At 44.0% G+C, this 13,324-nt stretch overlaps 1 protein-coding gene across 2 annotated transcripts in view; it reads right to left on the bottom strand.

Annotated features, from left to right (window-relative positions):
• Positions 1-3,779: 3,779 nt before the first annotated feature.
• BRWD3 (bromodomain and WD repeat domain containing 3) overlaps positions 3,780-13,324 on the bottom strand; it is a 52,967-nt gene continuing 43,422 nt past the window's right edge. The window contains exons 37-40 of one of the 2 annotated variants that reach the window (XM_084534430.1): positions 12,373-12,536; positions 11,683-11,780; positions 10,997-11,149; positions 3,780-10,387 (exon numbers count right to left, since the gene is read on the bottom strand). In XM_084534430.1, the coding sequence (XP_084390556.1) occupies positions 9,603-10,387; positions 10,997-11,149; positions 11,683-11,780; positions 12,373-12,536 (1,200 nt within the window). In that variant the 3' untranslated portion in view covers positions 3,780-9,602. Of the gene's footprint in view, positions 10,388-10,996; positions 11,156-11,682; positions 11,781-12,372; positions 12,537-13,324 lie in introns of both variants that reach the window. The other variant, XM_084534429.1, reaches the window with a different exon arrangement.

Here is a 13,324-nt window from a genome sequence, read left to right on the forward strand (position 1 = left end):
CCTCTGCCCAGACAAGTCCAGATGCTTCGATGCTGTCAGCACAAACGTGACAAAACGGGGACCGGTTTGGGATCAGCGCATCCCCAGCTCGGCTGGGTCGAGCCAGGCACCGGCGCTGCGCCGCGAGCATCTCCGCAGCACAGCACATGCTAATGAGCTCCATTATTTAATAATAAACAGCAACATTTAATTAGCGCAACCATTACTATGCATAAAGGGCTTTAATTACACGGCAGGCTGGTGGAAATACGCCAGTTTGGGGTGAGGTTGATCGGCAGGCCCTGCTCCCATCAGTGCACCAAAATGGGCTGCTGCCTTCGGTGCCTCCTCTCGCTGCTCCGTTACATGCTGAAATTGTGTTTTCTTGTGTTTTCTTGGGGATTTTTGGGTGGAAGGGGACGTTCCCAGTCTCGATTGCCTCCACGGAGGGCTGGTGCTGGTGCTGGATGGGAAGGGATCCCGGCGGAGCCTGGAGCAGAGCTTGCCACTAACACGGCCGCTCCTGTCCTGCTGCAGGTCCCCAGCAGGAAAAGCTGTGAAGTGGTCAAACTCGAGTGAAACCACTCCCTTTATTTTAGCCTTCCCTAAATGAAAATCAGCCATTTAAAGAAAAAAAAAAAAAAAAAGAAAGAAAAATGCCCTCCCCGCTTCTAGCAACAGCCTACATGTGAGATACCAGATTTTGAGGAAAATGCTTGAAAGAAACCAAATTTATTGAACTTTCTGATATAGGCCAGGGACACCCCAAGACATAGAAATGTTCTTGGAGGGAGAAAACCAGCTCCTGCCCAGGCACCTTGTGGTGCTGGCGTCTGGAAGAGCGGGCTACTGTGAGAAACGCATGGGCTGTGGCCAACGTGCTGGGTCCACGCCTGGTTTCTCTCCGTGTGCTGGGCACGCTGAAACTGTGGGTTTGGGAAGGAATATGCAGTAGGGAGTGAACCTCGGGCAGCCATGGTGGCAGAGGAGCAGGAATGGCTCCAAAAGGGAACCTGCCCCTTCCCCACTTGCAAAGCTGTTGCCACTCGAGCTCCAAGAACATTAAAATAAATTATAAACGTCTGGTGGTGAAACAAATCCCCATTTTGCAAGTTTGAAAACTTGGGTTTCTTGTAGGACATATTTTCTTCCTGGAAATGTATGCTTCTGCTTTTATTCATCAGAAAATGTTTTAGTCTTAATTTGACGTTATTCTATTGGTGCTTTCTGGGCTCGAAACACAGCGCTCTCTCCCCTGCTTGCATCTGCCGTGCGAACAAAAAGAGGATATTCTGCACCTGTCACTGCCTCGCAACCAGCTGAAGCGAAATTGGATTCAACAGTCGCTAAACAAAGTGCGAGCAATGAGTCAGTATGGAAATCAGACTTATTTCTTTTTAACTCTATTATGTGGCAGCACAAGAGAGCGGGCACGCTTCCTTGTGCGGCGGTGTACGTACGGGGTGCCCATTTCAACATCTTCCTCCAGCGCTTTTTCACCAGCTCCGAGACAAAAGGGAACAATCCCGCAGCTCTCTCTCGCGCAGGAGATTGATGCACATCTGCTGTGCTCGCGATTTACATGTTTTAAACTTTAAGTAGGCACGGTTAAGACAGAGGAAAATGGGGCAAAAACAGAGGAAACATCTCAAGGCCCCATCTGCGGCCAACTTGCCCTTGAGTTTCTCCAGCTGCCACCCCACGTCTCTGTCCTCGAAGATCTCTGTGCTCTGCCCACGGTTGGAGTGGACCCAATGCCACCTGCACCAAGAGGTGTAGGACACTTTGGTGCTTTTGCATCTTTATTTGTATCTGCGGCAGGATTGTCTTTAGCAATAGAAAAAACAGGCGTAGTTTTGGGGAAAAGAATTTGGGAGAGAGATGATTGGGGAAAAAAAATAATTGATTGTAAGTGAAAACAAAGCAGGGCACAGTTAAGGAGGATGGGAAGAAGAAGAGGGGAGGTAAGGGGCACCCACACGGGGCAGGAGCAGAACCGAGGGGATCCCAGCCGCCCTGCAGGTGCTGCGACAAGAACTGGGGAAACTTTGGTGCAAACAAGAAGCCTCTTGTCTCTGAAATCACAAAACGCTCCTCATACCTAATATCTTTAAGAATCAGAGAGCATTTATGTAGCAGACTTACTAATAGCTGCTGTCCACGCTAACAAATCTATTTTCCTCCTTCACTCAGAGTCATGCATTCAGGAACTTTCATCAGAAGTTTGGTTTGAGAGTCTTTTATCTCTTCCCGTCTTAAACAAAATCCATTTTGTTACAGTGAATAAACCTAATACATTCCCAACTGCAGTAAACACAGCAATTTTTTTTTTCTTTTTGACTGCATAATATAGCTATTTAAAAAGTGTTAATTGCTTCTTTTGGAAAAAAATGCCTGCATGTTCCCGTTTCAGCACAAAACAAGCAGCTTATGTGCTGCGCTATCAAGCCTGTTTATCTTCCCTGCTCCTCCATTCTTGCTATTCTTCACCCCGGTTATTCCGTCTGCCAGGCTCTGCATGAAAGATTGGGCGAATGATGTTGAAAGTAGCCCCTTTGAGGTTGAGCTGAGTGTGAAATAGCAAGGAAAAAAGTCATTTTGGTGCCCAGTTACTCCATCCTGGTGTGGAAGGTCATGGGACACCGCTCAATTTGCTGCTCTTGCTGCTGGAGACCAGCCGCAGGTCACCTTCATCCCTAACTTCTCATCCCTTTTGCACCACGCCAGCTTTAAATGCAGAAATATCCAACTTTTGAAGCCCCATTTGGAAGCAAAAGGGCAGGGAAGGGTGAAGGACCCGGCTCTGCTGAGCCCCACACCTTGCCCGCCAAGCACAGGAGTCCTTACAAATTATGAAAATATTTATTTATACCTAAACCTCCTTCAAGAAAACAATAATAAATAAAAAAATGAGCATGCTTTGCGTGCCGAGATCAACACACAAAATGAAGGGAAATGTTCGACGCAGCAGAAAATGAGAGTCAAGTAAAATGCTCCTGCATGGACTTTGCAGCAGGCGATGGCTGCATTGCACTGGGGAGCTCAGCAAGCACGCAGCAACGGCTCTGGGGAAAAAAATAAAATAAAATAAATATAATATTAAATAAAATTAAAATAAAAGTTCAGAGGAGCCCAAAATCCATCTTCCCATCACCACAAAGAGAGATTTACGTATTTTCCTGGAGCCCTATGGCAGCAGAGCACAAAACCACAGCACGACGACTGATGGGGCATTCATGCCCAGCAGGAAGAAGCCATGCTGAAACCAGCAAGGAAATTTGCTTAAAAACTCCTTGGGCAGTATCTATCCTTCTCTCTTCAGCAGCAGAGGGAAAACAGAGCAGTCCAGTGTCACAGAGTATTGGATTTTTCTCACGGTGCACAGGAATTAACGCATTGCAGCTCGAAGCATATAAACAGGTGATGAAATCAGGAGTAAAACAGCGAGATGCTCCAGGGGGCTCCTCCATGGGCAGCCCAGGCCCCCCTCAGGCCCTGCTGGCACCAGAAGCCCAGCAGAGACAGCCCACGGCCACCCCACTGGGGGTCTTCATCCCACCCCCCTCGAGCTCTGCCGTGTCCCCGTCACCTCCCAGCTTCCCCTTTCCTAGCCCCAAGGCCTCAGCGAGCCAATTTTCCAGAAATTGTCCAAGTGTATCCACTTATACAGGTGTCCTTGTTCGTAAGTGCAGAATTATCCAGCTAAATCACCAAGTGCTTTCATGTTGAAAGCCGATTGTTGTTTTTTTTTTTTGTCTTTTTAATCCCAAACCCCTTAGTAAGCGATGCAAAACCAGAGGAAGAGTTTATCTTTTTTATTAAGACAATCCCACAGCTGGAAAATGAAACATCCTAGATTACATAAGTGACTTCAAAAAAACTCTAGAAAAAAATCTTTACAAATTTACATTTGTACAATACAAAAACTAACAGCTCATTGCATATAAATATTACATTTGGTCTGCCAACGAGTGGCATCAAAATCCCTGAAGTATTCATTTAAAGGGACCTGAGATAGCGGATGTGAAGATATGGGCATAAATATCACCTGAAAAAAAAATAAAAAAATCAATAAAGTACATAATTCTAATAGCTTTGTGCATTTTTGGAGTATTTTAAATCATCCAGAGCATGAACTGTAGAGCCTAAATCATGTGAATGTCGCTGCTCCAACACCAAGTGCTATTTCTAAGTGACGTCTGCTCTAAGGACTCGGGGAGGAATGAAGAGCTCTGTGTCGGTATCGCTACGGAGGAGAACACAAAACCAGCCCGGGGGCTCGGGGTGGATTTGAGCAGCCCCCGCTCTCAGGAGGCCGTCTGAAGAAGAGGGTCGGCGCCTTTGGGTTTCCCAGCGGGGCGAGGAAGCCCGAGCTCCCTGGCCGCCAGACCCCGCAGCCAGCAGGGTGGCCAGGTCCAAAAGCACGCCAAGAAGCCAACCTGCTCTTGGTTGCCCACGAGCTGAACCACTTGCCGGCCAGCCACAGGCTGGAAATTGGCTAACACGTGGCCGCCGTTCTTAGCCAGGAGCGTTAACTCGCAAGCGCAGCTTCGTTTGACTTGAAATTCTCACAAAGCCTGGTCAGGTACCCACATCCACGCACGTAAATGTATTTAAGCACCATTTTTATAACACTAGAGTTAAGGCTGTGACAGCAATTCCACCGGAACGTTTTCAGGGATTCAGAGCACAGTTGTGTACGCTTGCTGTGGGCTGAACATGACACAGTAAAAATGTACAAGCTTCCAACAGGTCTTTGCATTTCTAATACTAAAAAAGACAACTTTCAGACTAAGTTTTGCAGGCTGTTACTTACTGTACATAAAGGAGTTTTTTTTTGTCTTTTTTTTTTTTTTTCAAATGTGTAAACCTCTGGTATACTAATATTGAAAATTATCTATCGCACATGCGCAGTAATTTTCTATAATACATACTTGTAAGAACACAATGACAGCTCCCTACGATACTAAATAGAGATTTAGCCTTGGATTGTTAACTGCTCCTTCAGTCTATCGTGTAAATAATTAGCTTTTTATAAAACTTTGCACGATGATTTAAAAAATAAAAAATAAATCAAGAAATGTAAACGCACAAACACATTTCTAGAACACCGAACGGATGACACAGACCAGCGGTAGCAGGACGCCCCAGTCAGGGCTGACAAGACATCCCTACGCCTGCAGCAATTTGGTTTTCCCTGTCCTTGACCACCCAGGTTAAAGACGGAACAGCAATCTTGGGTCCTTATCAGGAATTAGAGATTTAAACTTATTTTCTCGGGTTAGTTCTGTGTGATTTTGAAGTTGTCAGAGACGCTCAGAGCCATCCAGGAGCAGTATCTTACAAGCCTGCCAAGGTTATCTTGCTTTCTGAGGTCAGCAGAGCCTCCAACATTGACAAAAGCAATACATTTTAGTTTCTTTTTCCATATTTTATAAATTACTCCAGAACAATTTTTACTACGTGCCCAATGTCGGCTCTTTTCAGTGCTCTGAACCCGGCAGCCCGCACGCAGAAGCACCTGAGGTGTGCATTTAAGAACACGGTCAGGGAGAATTAAAGTACGCAAAGGACACAAGATTATTTTAGGCAACCAAAAATCATTCCAGAAATTATTATTTCTTAATGATTCTGTTTAGCTCGTTCACCTGCAGGGGGGAGTTGATGGGGGTGGCCTCTGCTTACGCCTATGCCAGCTCCTGTTAGTAGGAGGAGCAACCCAAGATTTTCGATGCTACATTAAGCAAGCCCACCAGGCTCTCTCTTTATCCAAACTTGTGATCTGCAGTTAAGGAATCGAAGTTTGAAAGCGAAGAAGGCATTTCTACTTGGGATGAGATAGGAAAGCTAGGAAAAGAGGACAGCTTCCCAAGCGCTGGGGATGTGGAGAACCTGGGGAAGCTGCCCCTGAGGCCACCGCTGCCCTGGGGAGCTTCCAAGAGGAGCACGGGTGGGCTACCAGCAACAAGGAGAGATGAGAGAGAAGAGGAATGTGGCACCGGGAAGGCGGAGCACACACACACAACAGCTACACCACGGCTTGAAGGAAACAAGGACTAAAGGAGCGATAAAACAGCACAGCCCCAGCCCCAGCACCAACAGAGAAGCTCCATGGGCACTTCCAACAGAGATACCCTGCGAGGCAGGAAGCCCACAACTTTCACAGATTTGACGTTAAATTCATACAGCAAGGAAAAAAAAAAAAAAAAAAAAAAAAGAGCAATAATTCAGTAGACACAGCATGGTGGGCACAGTGCCCCATCGGGGCGAGGGGCGGCCGAGACGCTAAGAGCAAGGTAAGGCAGACATACAAAAAGTGGCAAGTCATGGGACAGTTCAGCTCCTTGACAAACAACAGGCAACGAATTAAGCCTTACACCCTAACAGTCTGGCTGAAACAACGTTCATCAGGGTGTCAGAAAACACCCAGAGCCTCACGGGTAACCTGCGGGGCGGGAACGGGAGGCTGGAGACGAGGGGCGCAACGGGCGAACAGGAAAACAAAGCATGACAGAAAGCTAAAGGCGGGCCAAGTGGGGGCCGAAACGATGCGATGGCACAGTGGAACCGCAAAACGAGCTTGGTCAGGGATGTCCTGGTCCAGGAGAAATGGGAGTGCTACAGACAGAGCAGAGCTGTGGGCAGGACAGGCCGCGGCCCTGAGCGCGTGTGGGGCGCTGCGGCCTGCCGGCGCCTCAGCGAGGGCACGAGCACGCGGCTTTGGGGTCGGGGACCCTGCCAGTGCCCGGCTTACATCGTCTTACTGCTCCTGATGCACCTGCTGGGCTGGGATCAGGCTTTCTGCAACCATAAGCAGCTCCTAGCAGGATCTGGGGTTTGAGAGAAAGCGCCCGAATTCCTACAGTTACCGTTCTGCCGCGGAACGAGGCCACGAGAAACCAACTGCCCAACTCAGGGGAAGAACCCAGATACCAAACCAAGCGAGAAGAACGTAGCTAAAAACAAGTTATTGTTTCATGCTTATAAAAAGGTTCTCATGCACCAAAAAAAAAAAAAAAATATAAAAAAAAATACACATTTTCTTTTACAATAAGCAATAGTTCTGTTGTTCTAGCACACCCTGCTGTCTAGCTCGTAATCATGTAACACGTATGATTAATACTTACGCCACAGTAAAGTGATGCTTCACTGTTATCTTCACAGTACTTCATTACATAGAAAAGATACATTTGAGAACATATTTAATATTATTCTAATTGTTGCTAAAATACACAACTTATAAAAGGATTTCTCTGGAATCCACGTGTTTACCTCCCCCCGACCCTTACACAAAATAAATAAGGAAGTGGATCTTCGGCCAGTCAGAAATATAAGAAAAGCATTTCTTTTGCATTTCAAGCTTTTCAGGCTTTAGAACAGAAACCATAGTGTTTACGTTAGCTCAACAGGACTGATCTAAAATGGGTATGATTCTGACTATGAGCTGATGCATACATGCTATTCCTGGTTACCGTATGTAGGAGGACCAATCAAAGAAATAACACTTTTTTTTTTTTATAAATATATATGTATGTATATATATATATTATATATATATGAGAGAGAGATGATAGGACGGGTGTTTATATTTTAAAGCCCAATACAGAACTAGGAGAGCCTCTGCACTATATTCCCATCAAAACACAACTGAATTAAGTCCAGAAATGGATTATGGCTGATTCAAAACAGTTATTAGAAAAGTGTGATTTTTCTACTGTACCATAAACTCATATTAATGCTCTGAGCAATTTAGGATATACTCTCCTCCATCACAAAACTAAACCTTTGCATTTTTTTCAAGTCATTTTGCATCTAAGTAGAATTTTTGGAAAGCGAGATAAAATAGCTAGTGCTTAATATAGAAAGTCAAAAATTAAATTCCTTCTGCATCTGAGAATATACATGGGTCACTCTTTGCTGCCTGAGGTTTTCCAGAATTATTGACCAAGCCGTGCACAGATGAACCTAAGGATACTGGATGAAAAATTTTTTAAAAAAGAAATCTTGAAAAACTCCACTAAAAATTTCTAACCTCTTTTTTTTTTTTTTTTCTTCATTTGTTCTCTCTGTAAACCAACATACTCTCTTAACCAAGCTGGAACTGTCAGATTCTTTTCAACAACAGGAGACAACTGAAGTCCCATATATATTTCAACCAGACCCTACTCAGCAAAGAGGCTGCCCAGCTCCAGCTCACCCCACGACAAATCCCCTGGTCCTGCTCACTGACACCGCTGCCTTTTGCTGGGGAAAGACACTACCAACTTCCCTCACGTTGTCACAAACTGTACTATTCCTACCCATATGAGTTCTGTTTTCAAGTTTGCAGTTTTCAGTATAACAAGTACAGTGCAACACGAATTCTCTTCTGGAAGCTTGAGACACAAGAGACTGTCTGGAGGACAAGAACAGAAAGCTACCAGCACTGCTAGCCACCAGAGCTCAGTTCAGCTTCCCCCTCAGCTCCAGGGGACAAATTAAAACCACCACAGATTTGCACCGAGTTAAGTCACAGCAAAACCGTGTGGGAGCCAGTTGGCCTACCTGCACAAACTACCACCTGCTGCAAACATCATGCTTCTGAAAACTGATCATTACTTGGATTTGTTTTCATCGTGTCGATATAATGGAGATATAGTTACTGTACAACTCAGCGAGCAATTCCATCTCTCTGCCCTCCTGCTTGCCTCTTCTTCAACACATACTGAATAATAGCATCTATTTTCTTTTAAGTTTCCAGTAGTTGTAAATAGAGGTAGCCAAGCTACTATTAAAAATCACGTTATGCTTTGAAGAGGAGGAACCTTTCAAATGTTGAAGTTACCCCTTAGCTGCACAATCTCTATTAATACTATAAAAATATGAGAGGACAAAAAGAAAATAGATGCAAGTAACTTTTGCATTTGGCACCTTTTGTCTAGATATTCATACTTCTCAAGTATTCTCTTTTTAATAAAGTTAATGCACACATAGGACACACCACATCAAAGGTTTGCTACATATTTACAAGGCACCAACCCTTTGTCACTTTTTACACGAATAAAGAACCGATAGAAAGCACATCAGGACCCCCGTAACTGTAGTATAGACATACTTCAGTTCAGCACAATTCATGACTGTTTGGCCTGGGAAGATTAAAATAATCCAGATCCTTCTTACAATATAGAAACTGTAAACATTTTATAGCTGCCTTTAGGATTGGTGTATTGTGCAAAAGTTATAATTATTACTGTGTATAAGGATTTATGGCAGAAACCACATAAAAACTCTGTAAGAAGGTGCTATTTCTATAATACAAAAACAAAACAAGGGAGAGAAGTCATAATCATGATTTAAAATATCATGTTCTTATTGAGAAGCTGGAAGCCTCTTTAATGCGATGAACTCGTAGTGTGTGGGGAAGAATTTCTGTAATTTAAGGCCTAATGAATAAGGCTTCTTTTGACCAATGAAGTGTGGCGATCTGAAGTTTGAAAACAAACGCAAACTGACATAATGGAAAAGCACCACTGTGAGACATGAGTGGAGTCCCCGCACAACTTGCTTGGTAGATTTTCTGGTAAAATCCCTGCAGTAGAAGGCCATTGAAGTTCTTTTAAAATTGTTCCAAAGTTTTTCATCTGTCAATAATTCCATCCCATGAGATGGCTGACCCTGGCTTTTTCTGTCATTTTCCGCACCCTGCCTGACCTGGAAGTACCAAGGTTCAAAGGATCCTCGGTGTGCACAAAATTGTCATTATCAGAATCGTCGTTATACAGGACAGTTCTCCTGCCCTCGTTCCTTGTTTTGATTCGAGGCGGCCTACTGAATCGGCCTCCAAAGACGTTCTCACCAAATTGTCCTCCAAACAGATTCTCAAATTCATCATCTGTAATTCGGGCACGTTTCGCTCTGGTGGCTCCTCGCGAGGCTCCTCTGCCTCCCCGGCCTCTTCTTCCTCCCCTGCCACCACCTCTTCCTCTGCCACAACCTCGTCCACCTCTTCCACCTCTTCCCCCTCTACTCCATCTGCCCCACCTCCCCCACCTACCCCTCCTCCCTGTCCCTCTGCCCTGCCAATTCCTCTTCCCACTGGTGACTTTTCTTTTGATTTTTCTCTTGGGTTTTTTGGATTGCACAACTTTGCTGTAGTCATGGTCTCCATCAATGTAATCCTGATCTGTTCTAGATGTTGATTCCGAGTCTGAATCAGAGCCACTTCTGCTTTCAGAACTTGAACTGGATGCTGATTCCCCACTTTCTGATGAAGATAAACCAGACTTCTCCTTTAAGTCTCTTTTCTTCTTTTCCTCTTCCTCTGCCTCCTCCAGATGCTCATCTTCTGATGCACTTACTAGCTTCCTCTTGACTCCTGTCCGAGGTTCTCTGCCATCACCATTTGTAAGTGGTCCATCAGGAGAGTGATCTAAGCAAACACAAAACAATCCCGTTACCATCATCGTGTCTGAACCAAACTGGGCCACAAAAAGTGGGATTCGCCTCACGCCTTTGTGATGTGCCCTGGGGATGATCCAACTCTGAGCTAGTCACCACAGGCAACCTTTATGTTCTGTGGAGGGAAACGGGTACCCTAAGAGGAAAATTTATCAAAACAGAAGTAAACGCTGTTCATCTTATCCTGAAGCACGGACTGCTTGACTCTCTTGACTAATAATCCAATGCAAATCCATTCAAAACCAGGAGACCAGAGTGATTTGCTCAGACACAAACATCTAACATTTAGTCAGACAAATCCTAGCAAGCGTGTCAAGACAGAAACACCTCCAAAATCTACTTCAAACCTAAAAATGTATATTAAAACAACACTCTGCAGGTAGTGCTTATTTCCTAACAAACATGCGTTGTCAAAAGACCAGGAAATTTCTGTGGAATCTGTGGCAAACAGTTGCAGTGTGGTTTGGGGCTACAGCATAACGTTAGACCCTGGCAAGAAAAACATAAGCATCAGCCAGAAGCAGCACCTTCCATTTCTAGTGAAAGCAGTCATCCAAAGAACAGAATACTTATTTCCCACCTTGTTTCACCGGTGTCAGTTTACTTCTGATCGGTCTACTTTTCCCTGGATCGATGGTATTTCCACTTCGGTTCTGTGCATTTGAGCCCGAGGAAGACGGCTGACCTTCCAACTCTTCACCAGTGGCTGAACCCAAAGGTTCCTCTGTGGTATCTGAAACTTAAGATGGGACACCGCTAACTTGACGGAGTATCTTTTGTTCTCTAGTTGCACGTTTGAAATGTAAGGCGTTTTGGGGAGGTTTTGTATCACCTAAGTCAGCGGCCTGAAAGTCAGGAGGTTAGTTTCACCCAGCTGCCTCTCCAGTCATGAAGAGACAGACTCATCCAAGGTGTAACCCAAAGTAAACTTAACATGTTTGTAGTTGCTGTATGAGGGAAGCCCGTGTATGGGAAGTCCAGATTCTTGTAATTATATTAATTCTTAGCAAGGACAGACCAAGTTTCAATATTTTCTGCACCTTACCAATAACTTATCAACAGATGGAGGGCCGTGTCAGGCTAACAGGAGCTACAGAACACATATTTACATGATCTTGCTACTTGCTTGTTCAACGGGTAGGTTTTGCATGTGTCTTACGATTATAGGATTTAAATTGAACATTAAATATGCACCAGCTTTTTCATCACTCTGCACAAAGAAGTTGCTACAAAAGAAAGGATGAATATTAGAAAATTCCTCCTCACCGTGAGATGAAACCGAAGAGCTAGTCCTAGTCAAAGGCAGTGAGGTATTCTGGTTGGTTTTAGGTTGAATCTTCATTTGTTTCTGTTTCCCTTTTGGACTGACGATACAAAGCATCCCAGAAAGATAAAATTGTTAGTTCCGAAGGACTCAAACACAAAAACATTTTCCCCTGCAGTGCCTTGTTTTTTTTTGCAGCAGACTTGTAACACAAATGATTTCTGTTTCCCCAGTGCCTGTACTGAAGTAGTAACACTAAAAACATTGACAATACCATTCCGTTTGATAAAGGCATTTGAGTTTTCAAGAACAAGGCATGTGAGGTCTTTTAACCTCACCTTTTAAAACTGAACTACTCAGTTTACACAGCTAACATATCCTACAGAATTCAGAAAAGCATTACTCCGCACTTTTTCAACCATTACTAAACGAAGGCAAAAAAAAACTTACTTTTTCAATTTATCCAGAGGGAACACTTGTAATTATATAGCCTTTCGCTTACCAGAATTAAGCCCAAACTACAAAGTGAGTTTTGATGGGATTTGAGCTCATAAGTTTACCACCCAAAAGAGCAACTGTGTCAGGAAATGAGCAATACCATTAACTGACTGCTTATTCACAAAGGTCTGCCTACCACTGTCTTGACATATCTCAAATGACACTGATAGCACATTTGACTATCATTACGTTACCTAGATGCTCTGCTAGTTGATGGGGAACTGCTACTGCTTCTTAGCCGTTTTCGGTACCGTGGCCTTTTCCTCTTCTGACATTGCATTGCTGACTTGTACTCAGAGATGATATTTTTCATATGATTTTCAAATAAGGCAGATAGTCGAAGTGTCATGCTGTATATCTGGAATGAGAAAGCGTGGCCAGAATTATTAAAGCTTGGCTATCTGGAAGATCAGCAGAAAGCCGTCACAAAGCTGCAGAGACTTAATCTTTGCAGTGCAAAAGAAAAATTAATGGTGACATTCAACTGCAGGGCTCTTTACAGATAACTTCCTTTCAAAACGCATGTGCATTCTTATGACAGAAAGTGTGTTTGGACAAAGATTTAATTATTTACAGTACAAAATATTTACAAGGCTAAAAGAAAATTGGTATTTTGATTACTGAAATATACCTTTCATTGTTAATCTCCATATAGCACGGAGGCACTCCATAAGTTAAATTGAAGTACCAAGGGAAAGTACGAATGAACTTCACTGTCAACTCATCTTTGTTTTTTGCTGTAATTTCCTAGTGATGAGTCCTTACGCTCATCCCTACAGAGCTGCATGGAGACGCCAGCTGAAATGTCCTTGTTCCCAAATTCAAGAAGCCAGATGCCCTTAAGCCATTTCCTCACCCTCTTCCTGGGCCTCACCTCCGACTACCCTCATTCACAAATGCACTTACGGCACTCTCTGTATTTTGGACTATTCTGTTCAAGATTTTACTTCAGATGTTTTATGCTTATGACAAACCAGTAGTTTAAACTCAGTATATATAAAGCAGAGCTTTTAATTCCTTCCTCATATCCACACCCTTCTGCTGCATCCAGTCTTACGGAAGTTGTGTAAACACCATCAAGATCTAGACGACATTATCACCACCTTAGTCCTCTTCCCATTTCTTGAGGTCTTTCTGAATACAAAA

This window comes from Aythya ferina (genome assembly GCF_964211825.1).
Source record: "Aythya ferina genome assembly, chromosome: 13".
NCBI classification, from domain to species: domain Eukaryota; kingdom Metazoa; phylum Chordata; class Aves; order Anseriformes; family Anatidae; genus Aythya; species Aythya ferina.